The sequence below is a fragment of the Babylonia areolata genome, chromosome 17, assembly GCF_041734735.1.
Source record: "Babylonia areolata isolate BAREFJ2019XMU chromosome 17, ASM4173473v1, whole genome shotgun sequence".
Classification (NCBI taxonomy): domain Eukaryota; kingdom Metazoa; phylum Mollusca; class Gastropoda; order Neogastropoda; family Buccinidae; genus Babylonia; species Babylonia areolata.
The window spans coordinates 281,219-295,000 of record NC_134892.1 but is presented as its reverse complement, the minus strand read 5'-3'; the positions used below and the strand labels follow the sequence as shown (position 1 = coordinate 295,000).

General features: G+C 44.3%; 1 protein-coding gene across 7 annotated transcripts in view; it reads right to left on the bottom strand.

The window, feature by feature from the left end:
• The window catches only part of LOC143291554 (AMP deaminase 2-like), a 190,249-nt gene that overhangs the window by 2,095 nt on the left and 174,372 nt on the right, over positions 1–13,782 (bottom strand). For all 7 annotated transcript variants that reach the window (XM_076601454.1, XM_076601453.1, XM_076601455.1 and 4 more), the window contains one exon: positions 8,491–8,667. In XM_076601454.1, coding sequence (XP_076457569.1) covers positions 8,491–8,667 — 177 coding nt within the window. The remainder of the gene's footprint in view (positions 1–8,490; positions 8,668–13,782) is intronic.

Below are 13,782 nucleotides of genomic sequence, written 5' to 3'. Positions count from 1 at the left end.
CTGTACTGTCCTGTGTTATACTGCACTGTACTGTCCTGTGTTATACTGCACTGTACTGCCCTGTGTTATACTGTACTGTCCTGTGTTATACTGCACTGTCCTGTGCTATACTGTACTGTCCTGTGCTATACTGCACTGTACTGTGCTATACTGTACTGTGCTGTGTTATACTGCACTGTACTGCCCTGTGTTATACTGCACTGTACTGTGCTATACTGTACTGTGCTGTGTTATACTGCACTGTACTGCCCTGTGTTATACTGTACTGCCCTGTGCTATACTGCACTGTACTGTGCTATACTGTACTGTGCTGTGTTATACTGCACTGTACTGCCCTGTGTTATACTGTACTGCCCTGTGCTATACTGCACTGTACTGTGCTATACTGTACTGTGCTGTGTTATACTGCACTGTACTGCCCTGTGTTATACTGTACTGTCCTGTGTTATACTGTACTGTCCTGTGCTATACTGCACTGTACTGTGCTATACTGCACTGTACTGTGCTATACTGTACTGCCCTGTGTTATACTGTACTGTACTGCCCTGTGCTATACTGTACTGTACTGCCCTGTGCTATACTGTACTGTGCTGTGGTGTGCTATACTGTACTGCCCTGTGTTATACTGTACTGCCCTGTGTTATACTGTACTGTACTGCCCTGTGCTATACTGTACTGTACTGCCCTGTGCTATACTGTACTGTGCTGTGGTGTGCTATACTGTACTGCCCTGTGTTATACTGCACTGTACTGCCCTGTGCTATACTGTACTGTGCTGTGGTGTGCTATACTGTACCTTCCTGTGCTATACTGTACTGCACTGTCCTGTGCTATACTGTACTGTCCTGTGCTATACTGTACTGTCCTGTGTTATAATGTACTGTCCTGTGCTATACTGTACTGTCCTGTGTTATACTGTACTGCCCTGTGTTATACTGTACTGTCCTGTGCTATACTGTACTGTGCTGTGCTGTACTGTACTGTCCTGTGTTATACTGTACTGTCCTGTGCTATACTGTACTGTCCTGTGCTATACTGCACTGTACTGTCCTGTGTTATACTGTACTGTCCTGTGCTATACTGTACTGTCCTGTGCTATACTGTACTGTCCTGTGCTATACTGCACTGTACTGTCCTGTGCTATACTGTACTGTGCTGTGCTATACTGTACTGTCCTGTGTTATACTGCACTGTACTGTCCTGTGCTATACTGTACTGTGCTGTGCTATACTGTACTGTCCTGTGGTGTGCTATACTGTACCTTCCTGTGCTATACTGTACTGTACTGTCCTGTGCTATACTGTACTGTGCTGTCCTGTGCTATACTGTACTGTCCTGTGCTTTGCTATACTGTACTGTCCTGTGCTATACTGCACTGTACTGTCCTGTGCTATACTGTACTGTGCTGTGCTATACTGTACTGTCCTGTGCTGTGCTATACTGTACTGTCCTGTGGTGTGCTATACTGTACCTTCCTGTGCTATACTGTACTGTACTGTCCTGTGCTATACTGTACTGTGCTGTACCGTACTCAACTGTTCTGTGCTGATTTGTGGTGTATGATATTGTACTGTACTGCCATGTATTGTAGTAGAGTGTTGAACACAGGCTGTTCAGCCCACAGGCCCAGGGAACAGAGTGTAGCACTACGTGTAGTGTAGTGTCTGTTGAACACAGGCTGTTCAGCCCACAGGCCCAGGGAACAGAGTGTAGCACTACATGTAATGTAATGTAGTGTAGTGAAGTGTCTGTTGAACACAGGCTGTTCAGCCCACAGGCCAAGGGAACAGTGTAGCACTACATGTAGTGTAGTGTAGTGTAGTGTAGTGTAGTGTAGTGTAGTGTAGTGTAGTGTCTGTTGAACACAGGCTGTTCAGCCCACAGGCCCAGGGAACAGAGTGTAGCACTACATGTAGTGTAGTGTAGTGTAGTGTAGTGTAGTGTAGTGTAGTGTCTGTTGAACACAGGCTGTTCAGCCCACAGGCCCAGGGAACAGAGTGTAGCACTACATGTAGTGTAGTGTAGTGTAGTGTAGTGTAGTGTAGTGTAGTGTAGTGTAGTGTCTGTTGAACACAGGCTGTTCAGCCCACAGGCCCAGGGAACAGAGTGTAGCACCACCCCTTTCTTGTGGAGCAGTGTAGCACCACAGTACAGCACCACCCCTTTCTTGTGGAGCAGTGTAGCACCACAGTACAGCACCACCCCTTTCTTGTGGAGCAGTGTAGCACCACAGTACAGCACCACAGTACAGCACCACCCCTTTCTTGTGGAGCAGTGTAGCACCACAGTACAGCACCACAGTACAGCACCACCCCTTTCTTGTGGAGCAGTGTAGCACCACAGTACAGCACCACCCCTTTCTTGTGGAGCAGTGTAGCACCACAGTACAGCACCACCCCTTTCTTGTGGAGCAGTGTAGCACCACAGTACAGCACCACCCCTTTCTTGTGGAGCAGTGTAGCACCACAGTACAGCACCACAGTACAGCACCACCCCTTTCTTGTGGAGCAGTGTAGCACCACAGTACAGCACCACCCCTTTCTTGTGGAGCAGTGTAGCACCACAGTACAGTGCCACAGTACAGCACCACAGTACAGCACCACAGTACAGCACCACAGTACAGCACCACCCCTTTCTTGTGGAGCAGTGTAGCACCACAGTACAGTGCCACAGTACAGCACCACCCCTTTCTTGTGGAGCAGTGTAGCACCACAGTACAGTGCCACAGTACAGCACCACCCCTTTCTTCTTTCTTTGATCTGGTGTTTTGTCTGTAAGTGTATTTCTATCACTATCAAAGTGGATTGTATTTTCTAAAGAATTTATAGCGACAACCCTTTTGCTGCTGTGGGTTCTTTCGTGCATTTTTGCACACAGATCCTGGTTCACTGTCTCATCTAAAAGACTAGCAACCAGACCACTATTCAAGGTAGTAAAAATACAGGTCCACAGATAGGGTTCGAACCCTAGGGTGCTCTCTTCCTGGCCAGACGCATTACTACTGGACCACATGCCCACCGTGTGGAGGGACAGACACACAGACAATACCATGTGGCGTCCATGCAGAACACAGAGAGAAAGAAAATGACAGCGACAATACACACAATCATACATAATATATCAATCTAACAATATATATATATATATATATATTATATAAAATATCTATGTATCATTTTCATGTGCATGTGTGTATGCATAAGCACGCACCTCTGTGTGTGTGTGTGTGTGTGGATGTGCATAGAACAGATGTGTATACACAAGTGTGTGCACTTGGAGCTATCTTACTCCAGGGAATAAACCATCACACAGCTGAGAAAAAAATGTTCACCTAATTCCTGTAATGAAAAAATATATCAAACAGATGTGCACATACACACATGTATGCATATGCACCACAAAAGTTACAAATAAAGAAAGCGTGAGTGTAAGTGTGTGCACATGTGTCACAAAGCATATGTACCAGTAAGTATTCAGGCAGGCTAATAGCTAGGTGCATATGTACCCAACAGCTAGGTGCATATGTACCAATGAAGTGGGTGCATACATACTCCAACAGCTGGAAAAACATTACACCAACAGTTGTGTGCACAAGAATGCCAACAGCTGGATTCACATGTAATACAATAGCTGGGTGCACATATATGTCAACAGCTGGGTGATCAAGTACTCCAACAGTTGGGTGCACATGTACTCTAAGTAGTGCTCCATCTCAAGGGTGCACCAGCTGGCGGAAACCTGTGCATGTGTTTGAGCTGAAGTGACAGTCACAAAACCTGAGCTGACCTCTGTTTGCATTCACCATTTCATAACTACAGTGTCAGTTTCTCAGGGGGCGTCACTGCGTTCAGACAAATCCACATACACTACACCACATCCTCTAAGCAGATGTCTGCCAGCAGCATAACCCAACCCACTATTCAAGCCTTGAGTGCAAGCACACAAACACCCACACCTACACATACATAAATATATATATATATATCTTTGTATACCTATCAGAGTGGATTTCTTCAATACAATTTCACCAGAGGACAACATGCTTGTTGCCTTGGGTTCTTTTTCCGTGTGCCAGGTGCATGCTGCACATGTGACCTCTGTGTATCATCCAATCTGAATGACAAGATGCTAATTCTGATTTTCCAGTCAAATGTGGGCAAAAGGGAAAGAGCGGGAATGGAACACAGACACTCATGGACAATGTATTGGCAGATAAGTGTCTTCACATTCTGCACCTTGCTCCTTCATACAAAGAGTGCATGCACATGTGTCTAGTAACGCATGTTTTCAGCACATATACACAGTGAAAGAACTCTCCTTTTCACACAAGTCAACTTAACGCATGTTTGAAACACTTGTACATAACCTTCAACAAAACTCTTCTAACAGATAAGCATATAAGCCTGCATAACACATCTTTTAGATTCATATGCAAGTTCAGTGCCATAACTCACTATATACACGTTTCTGTACAACGCATCTTTCAAATACACACATAGAAGAACTCTCCACAAGGACATGTAGCGACAAGACATGATTGAAACACTGAGACAGAACAACTGTCTCCCCCGCCCACATCAACATCACCCAAACTGCTTGTTCACAGAGTCCCTCTGTCTCCCCCGCCCACATCAACATCACCCAAACTGCTTGTTCACAGAGTCCCTCTGTCTCCCCCGCCCACATCAACATCACCCAAACTGCTTGTTCACAGAGTCCCTCTGTCTCCCCCGCCCACATCAACATCACCCAAACTGCTTGTTCACAGAGTCCCTCTGTCTCCCCCGCCCACATCAACATCACCCAAACTGCTTGTTCACAGATTCCTTTTCCACTTCTCCCAGGGTCAAGGCAGAAATGCACAATCAGGTCAAGGACACTTCTGTAGGTCATGCCACTCAACAGGGAAACCGGCTCACAGTTATAAATAACAAGAACAACAAAATCTTCTCTTTTTCCCTTCCTCTGAACCCCACCCCCACCCTCCCCCAAAAAACCCAAAAAATATAACACTCACACCCTCACAATAAACAACAAAAAACACACCAATAACAAAAAAACAACAACAAAAAACACACCAATAACAAAAAAAAACAACAAAAAAAACCCATACCAATAACAAAAAAACAACAAAAAACACACCAATAACAAAAAAACAACAACAAAAAACCCCATACCAATAACAAAAAAAAACAAAAAAAAAAAAAAAAAAAAAAACAGAGAAAAAAAATCACTGAAACCTGGCAGTCAGTGAGTCAATTCATTCCATGGAAAACACAACTACTGTCCAGCAGATTGACACTGACCAACAACTGATTCCAGCAATCATATCCCTGATCTGTTCCAAACTTAACCCTTTAAGGCCTTCTACCTGCACGGCCCTCCAAGCCTGGTGTGTTAGGGTTAGGGTTAAGGTAACCCTGATTCCAGCAATCATATCCCTGATCTGTTCCAAACTTAACCCTTTAAGGCCTTCTACCTGCACGGCCCTCCAAGCCTGGTGTGTTAGGGTTAGGGTTAAGGTAACCCTGATTCCAGCAATCATATCCCTGATCTGTTCCAAACTTAACACTTTAAGGCCTTCTACCTGCACGGCCCTCCAAGCCTGGTGTGTTAGGGTTAGGGTTAAGGTAACCCTGATTCCAGCAATCATATCCCTGATCTGTTCCAAACTTAACCCCTTAAGGCCTTCTACCTGCACGGCCCTCCAAGCCTGGTGTGTTAGGGTTAGGGTTAAGGTAACCCTGATTCCAGCAATCATATCCCTGATCTGTTCCAAACTTAACCCTTTAAGGCCTTCTACCTGCACGGCCCTCCAAGCCTGGTGTGTTAGGGTTAGGGTTAGGGTAACCCTGATTCCAGCAATCATATCCCTGATCTGTTCCAAACTTAACACTTTAAGGCCTTCTGCCTGCACAGCCCTCCAAGCCTGGTGTGTTAGGGTTAGGGTAACCCTGATTCCAGCAATCATATCCCTGATCTGTTCCAAACTTAACACTTTAAGGCCTTCTGCCTGCACAGCCCTCCAAGCCTGGTGTGTTAGGGTTAGGGTTAGTGTAACCCTGATTCCAGCAATCATATCCCTGATCTGTTCCAAACTTAACACTTTAAGGCCTTCTGCCTACACAGCCCTCCAAGCCTGGTGTGTTAGGGCCTGGCTGCATCAACACAGAGGGCTGCTTCATTTCAGGCAAACTGTTTCAGCAACCATTTAACCGATAGCTACCAAACTTCATTTAAGAACAGATATATAATTCTGATGCATGCTGCTGAAGTCTCGAAACAAGGGATGCATTATTTTACCTGTAACTTTAAATCAAAACAGAGCCAAACTTCGCATGCTAGTGAGGAAGGAAGTTAAGTTCAAGTTACTTCCCTTCTCTAGTAGCTGAATGCATAATAATGTGCCGATGAACCAGTTTCCATGTTTGTGTAAATGTATTTCTTCACACATGTGCATGTCAGGTGGACTCAGAATGACGATCAACGGCATGAAGTGGAGTGAACTACGGTATTGTGTTGTGATGTGTTGCGTTGTGTTGTGTTGTGATGTGTTGCGTTGTGTTGCATTGTGGTGCTGTGCTACGTTGTGTTGTGTTGTGTTGTTGTGTTGTGTTGCGTTGCGTTGTGTTGCATTGTGGTGCTGTGTTGTGTTGTGGTGTTGTGTTGCGTTGCGTTGTGTTGCATTGTGGTGCTGTGCTACGTTGTGTTGTGTTGTGTTGTGTTGTTGTGTTGTGTTGTGTTACGTTGTGTTGCGTAGTGGTGCTGAGTTGTGCTGTGTTGCGTTGTGCTGCTGTGTTGGGTTACCTTGTGGTGCTGTGTTGTGTTGTTTTGTGTCGTGTTGCATTGTGTTGTGTTGAGTTGCGTTGTGTTGTGTTGCGTCATGTTGTGTTGCGTTGTGGTGCTGTGTTGCGTTGTGCTGCTGTGTTGTGTTACCTTGTGGTGCTATGTTGTATTGTGTTGTTTTGTGTTGAGTTGCGTTGTGTTGAGTTGTCTTGTGTTGCATTGTGTTGTGTTGTTTTTTGTTGTTGTGTTGCATTGCGTTGTTGTGTTGCATTGTGTTGTTGTGTTGCATTGTGTTGTTGTGTTGTGTTTTGTTGCATTGTGTTGTTTTGTTGTGTTGCATTGAGTTGTGTTATTGTGTTTTGTTGCATTGCGTTGTGTTGTGGAGTTGTGTTGCATTGTGTTGTTTTGTTGTGTTGTATTGGATTGTGTTGCATTGTGTTGTTTTGTTGTGTTGCGTTGTGCGGTGTAAGCAATATCCTGTGGACTTGGGGAAGATCTAAACACTAGGCAAGCTTAATACTGCTGAGATTGTTCACATGCCATCCAGCCCTTTTGCAGTTCTTTGTTGCTGTATCCTCAAGACATACCCAAAAGGCACGCGCGCGCGCATGTGTGTCTGTGTGTGTGTGTGTGTGTGTGTGTGTGAGATTGTGTGTGTGAGCTTGTGTGTGTGTGTGTGTGTGTGTGTGTGTGTGTGTGTGTGTGTTCTAACCTGTCTACTGCAGGTGTTGTCTATGTCATATCCATCCCTTGTTCTAACCTGTCTACTGCAGGTGTTGTCTATGTCATATCCATTCCTTGTTCTAACCTGTCTACTGCAGGTGTTGTCTATGTCATATCCATCCATTGTTCTAACCTGTCGACTGCAGGTGTCTATGTCATATCCATCCCTTGTTCTAACCTGTCTACTGCAGGTGTGTATGTCATATCCATCCCTTGTTCTAACCTGTCTACTGCAGGTGTTGTCTATGTCATATCCATCCCTTCCTCTAACCTGTCTACTGCAGGTGTTGTCTATGTCATATCCATCCCTTGCTCTAACCTGTCTACTGCAGGTGTCTATGTCATATCCATTCCTTGTTCTTTTTGCACCTTCGGTATTCAAGATAAAAACATAATCAGTGATATAAGAATATAAAAAATCAGTGACATGAAAATACCAACCAATGACAAAAATATTTATAAAAATTGGTGACATGAAACTAAAATCAATCGACATAAAGATAAAATCAACTACATTTTCTACACTATCTCAATTCTCCTCACAATGCGTTGTCTTTGGGAATCCCGATGGTGTCAGCACATCAAGAAACAAACCAAACCAAACCCACTGAAGGAACACATTCCTGATGATTCTACAAACACCGTCAGTCCACATCTTCTAGTTCTCTTCAAGATCCCAAGCTTCCCACCCCCACCCCATTCCCCCCAACCATCCCCACCATATCTATCATCCCTCACACCCAGACTTGCGGAAAAAAAACAGAAAGGCAGGCAGACAGACAGGCTAGAGCAAGCCCCCCCCCCCCCCCCCCCACCTCCCTCCCCTTCCACACGACAAAAACACCACCACCACACCACCACCATCAATTGCTTCCCATCTCCACCACTGGCCCCCCCCCTCCCCACCCACCGTACAACCTGACCATCACCCCCACCCCCTGGGGTCAAGGGTCAAGGTCAGGCATCCTAGGTGAAGGAGACCTTGGGGCCCTTGCGGTCCTGGTCATAAGACTTGGCCCCACGGCAGATGGTTCGCATCTCGTCTACCAGAGTGTCATAGCGGTAGGCAATGCGGATGTCCGGCACGTTGGAGCGGGTGATGTCGTTGCCCCCCATCCCCTCGTGCAGGTAGTTGGGGCCCAGCCAGTGCTGCTTCACCTGTTGGCCGGGGTCACCACACATACACCATACATGTTGGGGGTCACCACACATACACCATACATGTTGGGGGTCACCACACACATACCACACATGTTGGGGGTCACCACACACACACACACACACACACACACCACACATGTTGGAAGTCACCACACACACACACACACACACACACACACCACACATGTTGGAAGTCACCACACACACACACACACACACACACACACACCACACATGTTGGGGGTCACCACACACACACACACACACACACACCACACATGTTGGAGGTCACCACACACACACACACACACACACACACACACACCACACATGTTGGAGGTCACCACACACACACACACACACACACACACACACCACACATGTTGGGGGTCACCACACACACACACCACATGTTGGGGGTCACCACACACACACACACACACACACACACACCACACATGTTGGGGGTCACCACACACACACACACACACACACACACACACACACATACCACACATGTTGGGGGTCACCACACACACACACACACACACACACACCACACGTTTGGGGGGGGGGTCACCACACACACACACACCATAGATGTTGGGGGTCACCACACACACACACACACACACACACACACACACACACACACCATACATGTTGGGGGTCACCACACACATACCACACATGTTGGGGGTCACCACACACACACACACACACACCATAGATGTTGAGGGTCACAACACACACCACACATGTAGGGGGTCACCACACAGCTGGGGGTCACCACAGTGACACCACATGACAGTGGTCTGGGCTCCATCTGTCCTTCATAATTATGACAGTGGTCTGGGCTCCATCTGTCCTTCATAATTATGACAGTGGTCTGGGCTCCATCTGTCCTACATAATTATGACAGTGGTCTGGGCTCCATCTGTCCTTCTACATAATTATGACAGTGGTCTGGGCTCCATCTGTCCTTCATAATTATGACAGTGGTCTGGGCTCCATCTGTCCTTCTACATAATTATGACAGTGGTCTGGGCTCCATCTGTCCTACATAATTATGACAGTGGTCTGGGCTCCATCTGTCCTTCATAATTATGACAGTGGTCTGGGCTCCATCTGTCCTTCATAATTATGACAGTGGTCTGGGCTCCATCTGTCCTTCTACATAATTATGACAGTGGTCTGGGCTCCATCTGTCCTTCATAATTATGACAGTGGTCTGGGCTCCATCTGTCCATAATTATGACAGAAAGAAAAAAAAAGGAGAAGATAATTGAAAAAGAAAAAAAAGGAGAAGATAATTAAAAAATAACATAAAAACTCTTTCCATGTGGCAACAAATCCAAATCAATAACTTTCTGTTTGATGTTACAAAATGGAATAAAAATATTTGCTAAAAAAAATCCACAACCACAAAAAGCTAGGTGTGTAGTATTTGTTGTGGAAAGACAGAAAAATGTAAGAATTAAAAAATGTGAGACAAGACAAAAGAGCACACAAACGGTTGATTGTACATGGGCCTCAGGCCATTAAGGCATTATACAAACACATGAGAAGGGGGTGGTACGGTTGGGGGGCAGGGTCTGGGTGTGGTCAGAGTTCTGAAGAAGGGGCAGGGGGATCGGAGGGGGTAAAAATGAGAGAGAGAGAGAGATTTATCTATCCCTCCCTCTCTCTGTGGATATATATCCATCTGTCTATCTATCCCTCCCTCTCTCTCTCTCTCTGGATATATATCCATCTGTCTATCTATCCCTCCCTCTCTCTGTGGAGATATATGTGTGTGTGTGTGTGTGTGTATCTATCCCTCCCTCTCTCTCTCTGTGGATATATATCTATCTGTCTATCTATCTATCCCTCCCTCTCTCTCTGTGGATATATATCTGTCTGTCTATCTATCCCTCCCCCTCTCTCTCTCTCTCTGTATCTATCTATCTGTCTGTCTATCTATCCCTCCCTCTCTCTCTGTGGATATTTATCTATCTGTCTGTCTATCTATCCCTCCCTCTCTCTCTGTGGATATCTATCTATCTGTCTATCTATCTATCTATCACTCCCCCTCTCTCTCTGTGGATATATATATCTATCTGTCTATCTATCTATCCCTCCCTCTCTGTGAATATATATCCATCTGTCTATCTATCCCTCCCTCTCTCTGTGGATATATATATATATATGTGTGTGTGTGTGTGTGTGTGTGTGTGTGTGTATGTGTGTGTGTGTGTGTATCTATCCCTCCCTCTCTCTCTCTGTGGATATATATCTATCTATCTATCCCTCCCTCCCTCTCTCTCTCTGTGGATATATATCTATCTATCTATCTATCTATCTATCCCTCCCTCCCTCTCTCTGTGGATATATATCTATCTGTCTATCTATCTATCCCTCCCTCTCTCTCTCTGTGTGGATATCTGTCTATCTATCTATCACTCCCCCTCTCTCTCTGTGGATATATATATCTATCTGTCTATCTATCTATCCCTCCCTCTCTGTGAATATATATCCATCTGTCTATCTATCCCTCCCTCCCTCTCTCTCTGTGGATATATATCCATCTATCTATCCCTCCCTCTCTCTGTGGATATATATCTATCTGTCTGTCTATCCCTCCCTCTCTCTCTGTGTGGATATATATATCTGTCTATCTATCTATCTATACCTCCCTCTCTCTCTGTGGATATATATCTATCTGTCTGACTGTCTATCTATCTATCCCTCTCCCCTCTCTCTCTGTGGATATCTATCTATCTCCCTCTCTCTCTCTCTCTCTGTGGACATCTATCTATCCCTCCCTCTCTCTGTGGATATATATCTATCTGTCTGTCTATCCCTCCCTCTCTCTCTGTGTGGATATATATATCTGTCTATCTATCTATCCCTCCCCTTCTCTCTCTATGTGGATATATATGTATCTATCTATCTATCTATCTATCTATCAATCACTCACTCTCTCTCTCTCTGGATATATATCTATCTGTATATGTATCCCTCCCTCTCTCTGTGGATATCTATCTATCTATCTATCACTCCCCCTCTCTCTCTGTGGATATATATCCATCTGTCTATCTATCTATCCCTCCCTCTCTCTCTCTGTGGATATTTATCTATCTGTCTGTCTATCTATCCCTCCCTCTCTCTCTGTGGATATCTATCTATCTGTCTATCTATCTATCACTCCCTCTCTCTCTCTCTGTGGATATCTATCTATCTATCCCTCCCTCTCTCTCTGTGTGGATATCTATCTATCTATCACTCCCTCTCTCTCTGTGGATATATATATGTATCAACTTAGCTTATATCACAGACTGACATAAGTTTACATTTGGGCCAACAGCAAAATGAGAGCTGTATTATCAATGGTTTCTCCAGTGAATTGGAAACCGTTTGCAGCTTAGTCTTTTGTGAAGGACTATGACTCTCAAACTAGGATGCAAAATTGCACTGGCTCTTAGTGCTGCAGCCTTGTGGGCTGGTTGGCCTTTGGGAACCATCCCAATGCCGACTGTCCTAAAACCCTCTTGGCTGAGAGAGTGGGGATGTAACTTGGGCAAGACACTCTCCACTATAATCAAGTTCTAGCCCAGATAGTCGGAACAGCAGTTGCCTCCTCTGCTGTTCTGATGGTCATAGTTGGACACGACTATCATATATATATATATATATATATATATATATATATATATATATATATATATATATGTGTGTGTGTGTGTGTGTGTGTCCCTCCCTCCCTCTCTCTCTGGATATATATCTGTCTATCTATCTATCCCTCCCACTCTCTCTCTGTGGATATATATATCTATCTGTCTGTCTATCTAACCCTCCCTCTCTCTGGGGATATCTATCTATCTGTCTATCTAGCTATACCTCCCTCTCTCTGTGGATATCTATCTATCTGTCCCCCCTCTCTCTCTATGGATATCTATCTATCTCCCTCTCTCTCTGTGAATATCTATCTATCCCTCCCTCTCTCTCTGTGTGGATATCTATCTATCTATCTATCCCCCCTCTCTGTGAATATATACCTATCTGTCTGTCTGTCTATCTATCCCTCCCTCTCTGTGTGTGTGGATATATATATGTTTGTCTGTCTATCTATCTATCTATCTATCTATCTATCTATCCCTCCCCCTCTCTCTGTGGATATATATCTGTCTGTCTATCCCTCCCTCTCTCTCTCTGTGGACATATATGTATCTATCTATCTATCCCTCCCCTTCTCTATGTGGATATATATGTATCTATCTATCTATCTATCTATCTATCTATCACTCCCTCTCTCTCTCTGTGGATATATATCTATCTGTCTATCTATCTATCCCTCCCTCTCTCTGTGGATATATATCTATCTGATATAGGCAGAGTTTATCAGTAAATGGAAAAGTAGTGATATTCATAAGATGCTGCAAACAGCAAGTGACACTCTGGTACATGATACCAGTGAAGCTTTAACCATGTTTGTCAAATATTTAAATAATGCTGCTAGTTGTATGGTTGCTAAATGGTATTCTGGTGAAGCAAAACAAAACGACACTCGGAATGGTCTGATGACAAATGTAAAAAAGCAAAGAAAAATACCAGAAGAAAATTAAACATTTTTCAAAAATCAAGGGATGTGGGCAATAGAGAAGATTATGTTCAAGCAAGAAGGTTATATAAACGTTCGAAAAAAATGAAAAAACATGATTTTCATAGAGATAAGGCTGCTTTTCTCAGCTCAAATTCATTAGATCCAAAAATATTTTGGCAAGAAATAGCAAGTATGGGATGTGGAAAAATTAACAAAAAACTTAGCAACAATATAACAACTGATGAATGGTATGAACATTTTAAGAATGTTCTTGGAAATAATACTGATGAATTCAGTCATGAGCTTCCTGAGTTTGATCGGTTTGAAGAGCCAGAGCACATCTTAAATGCAATTAGTACAGAAGAGGAAGTGAAACTTGCCATTAAAAAGCTAAAAACAGGCAAAGCAAGTGGTCTTGATGGTGTAAGTGCAGAAATGTTGAAATTAGGTGGGGAGGAAATTATTTCCTTCTTAACAAAACTGTTTAATACTATATTTAATAAGGGTGAATACCCACAGGAATGGGCAAA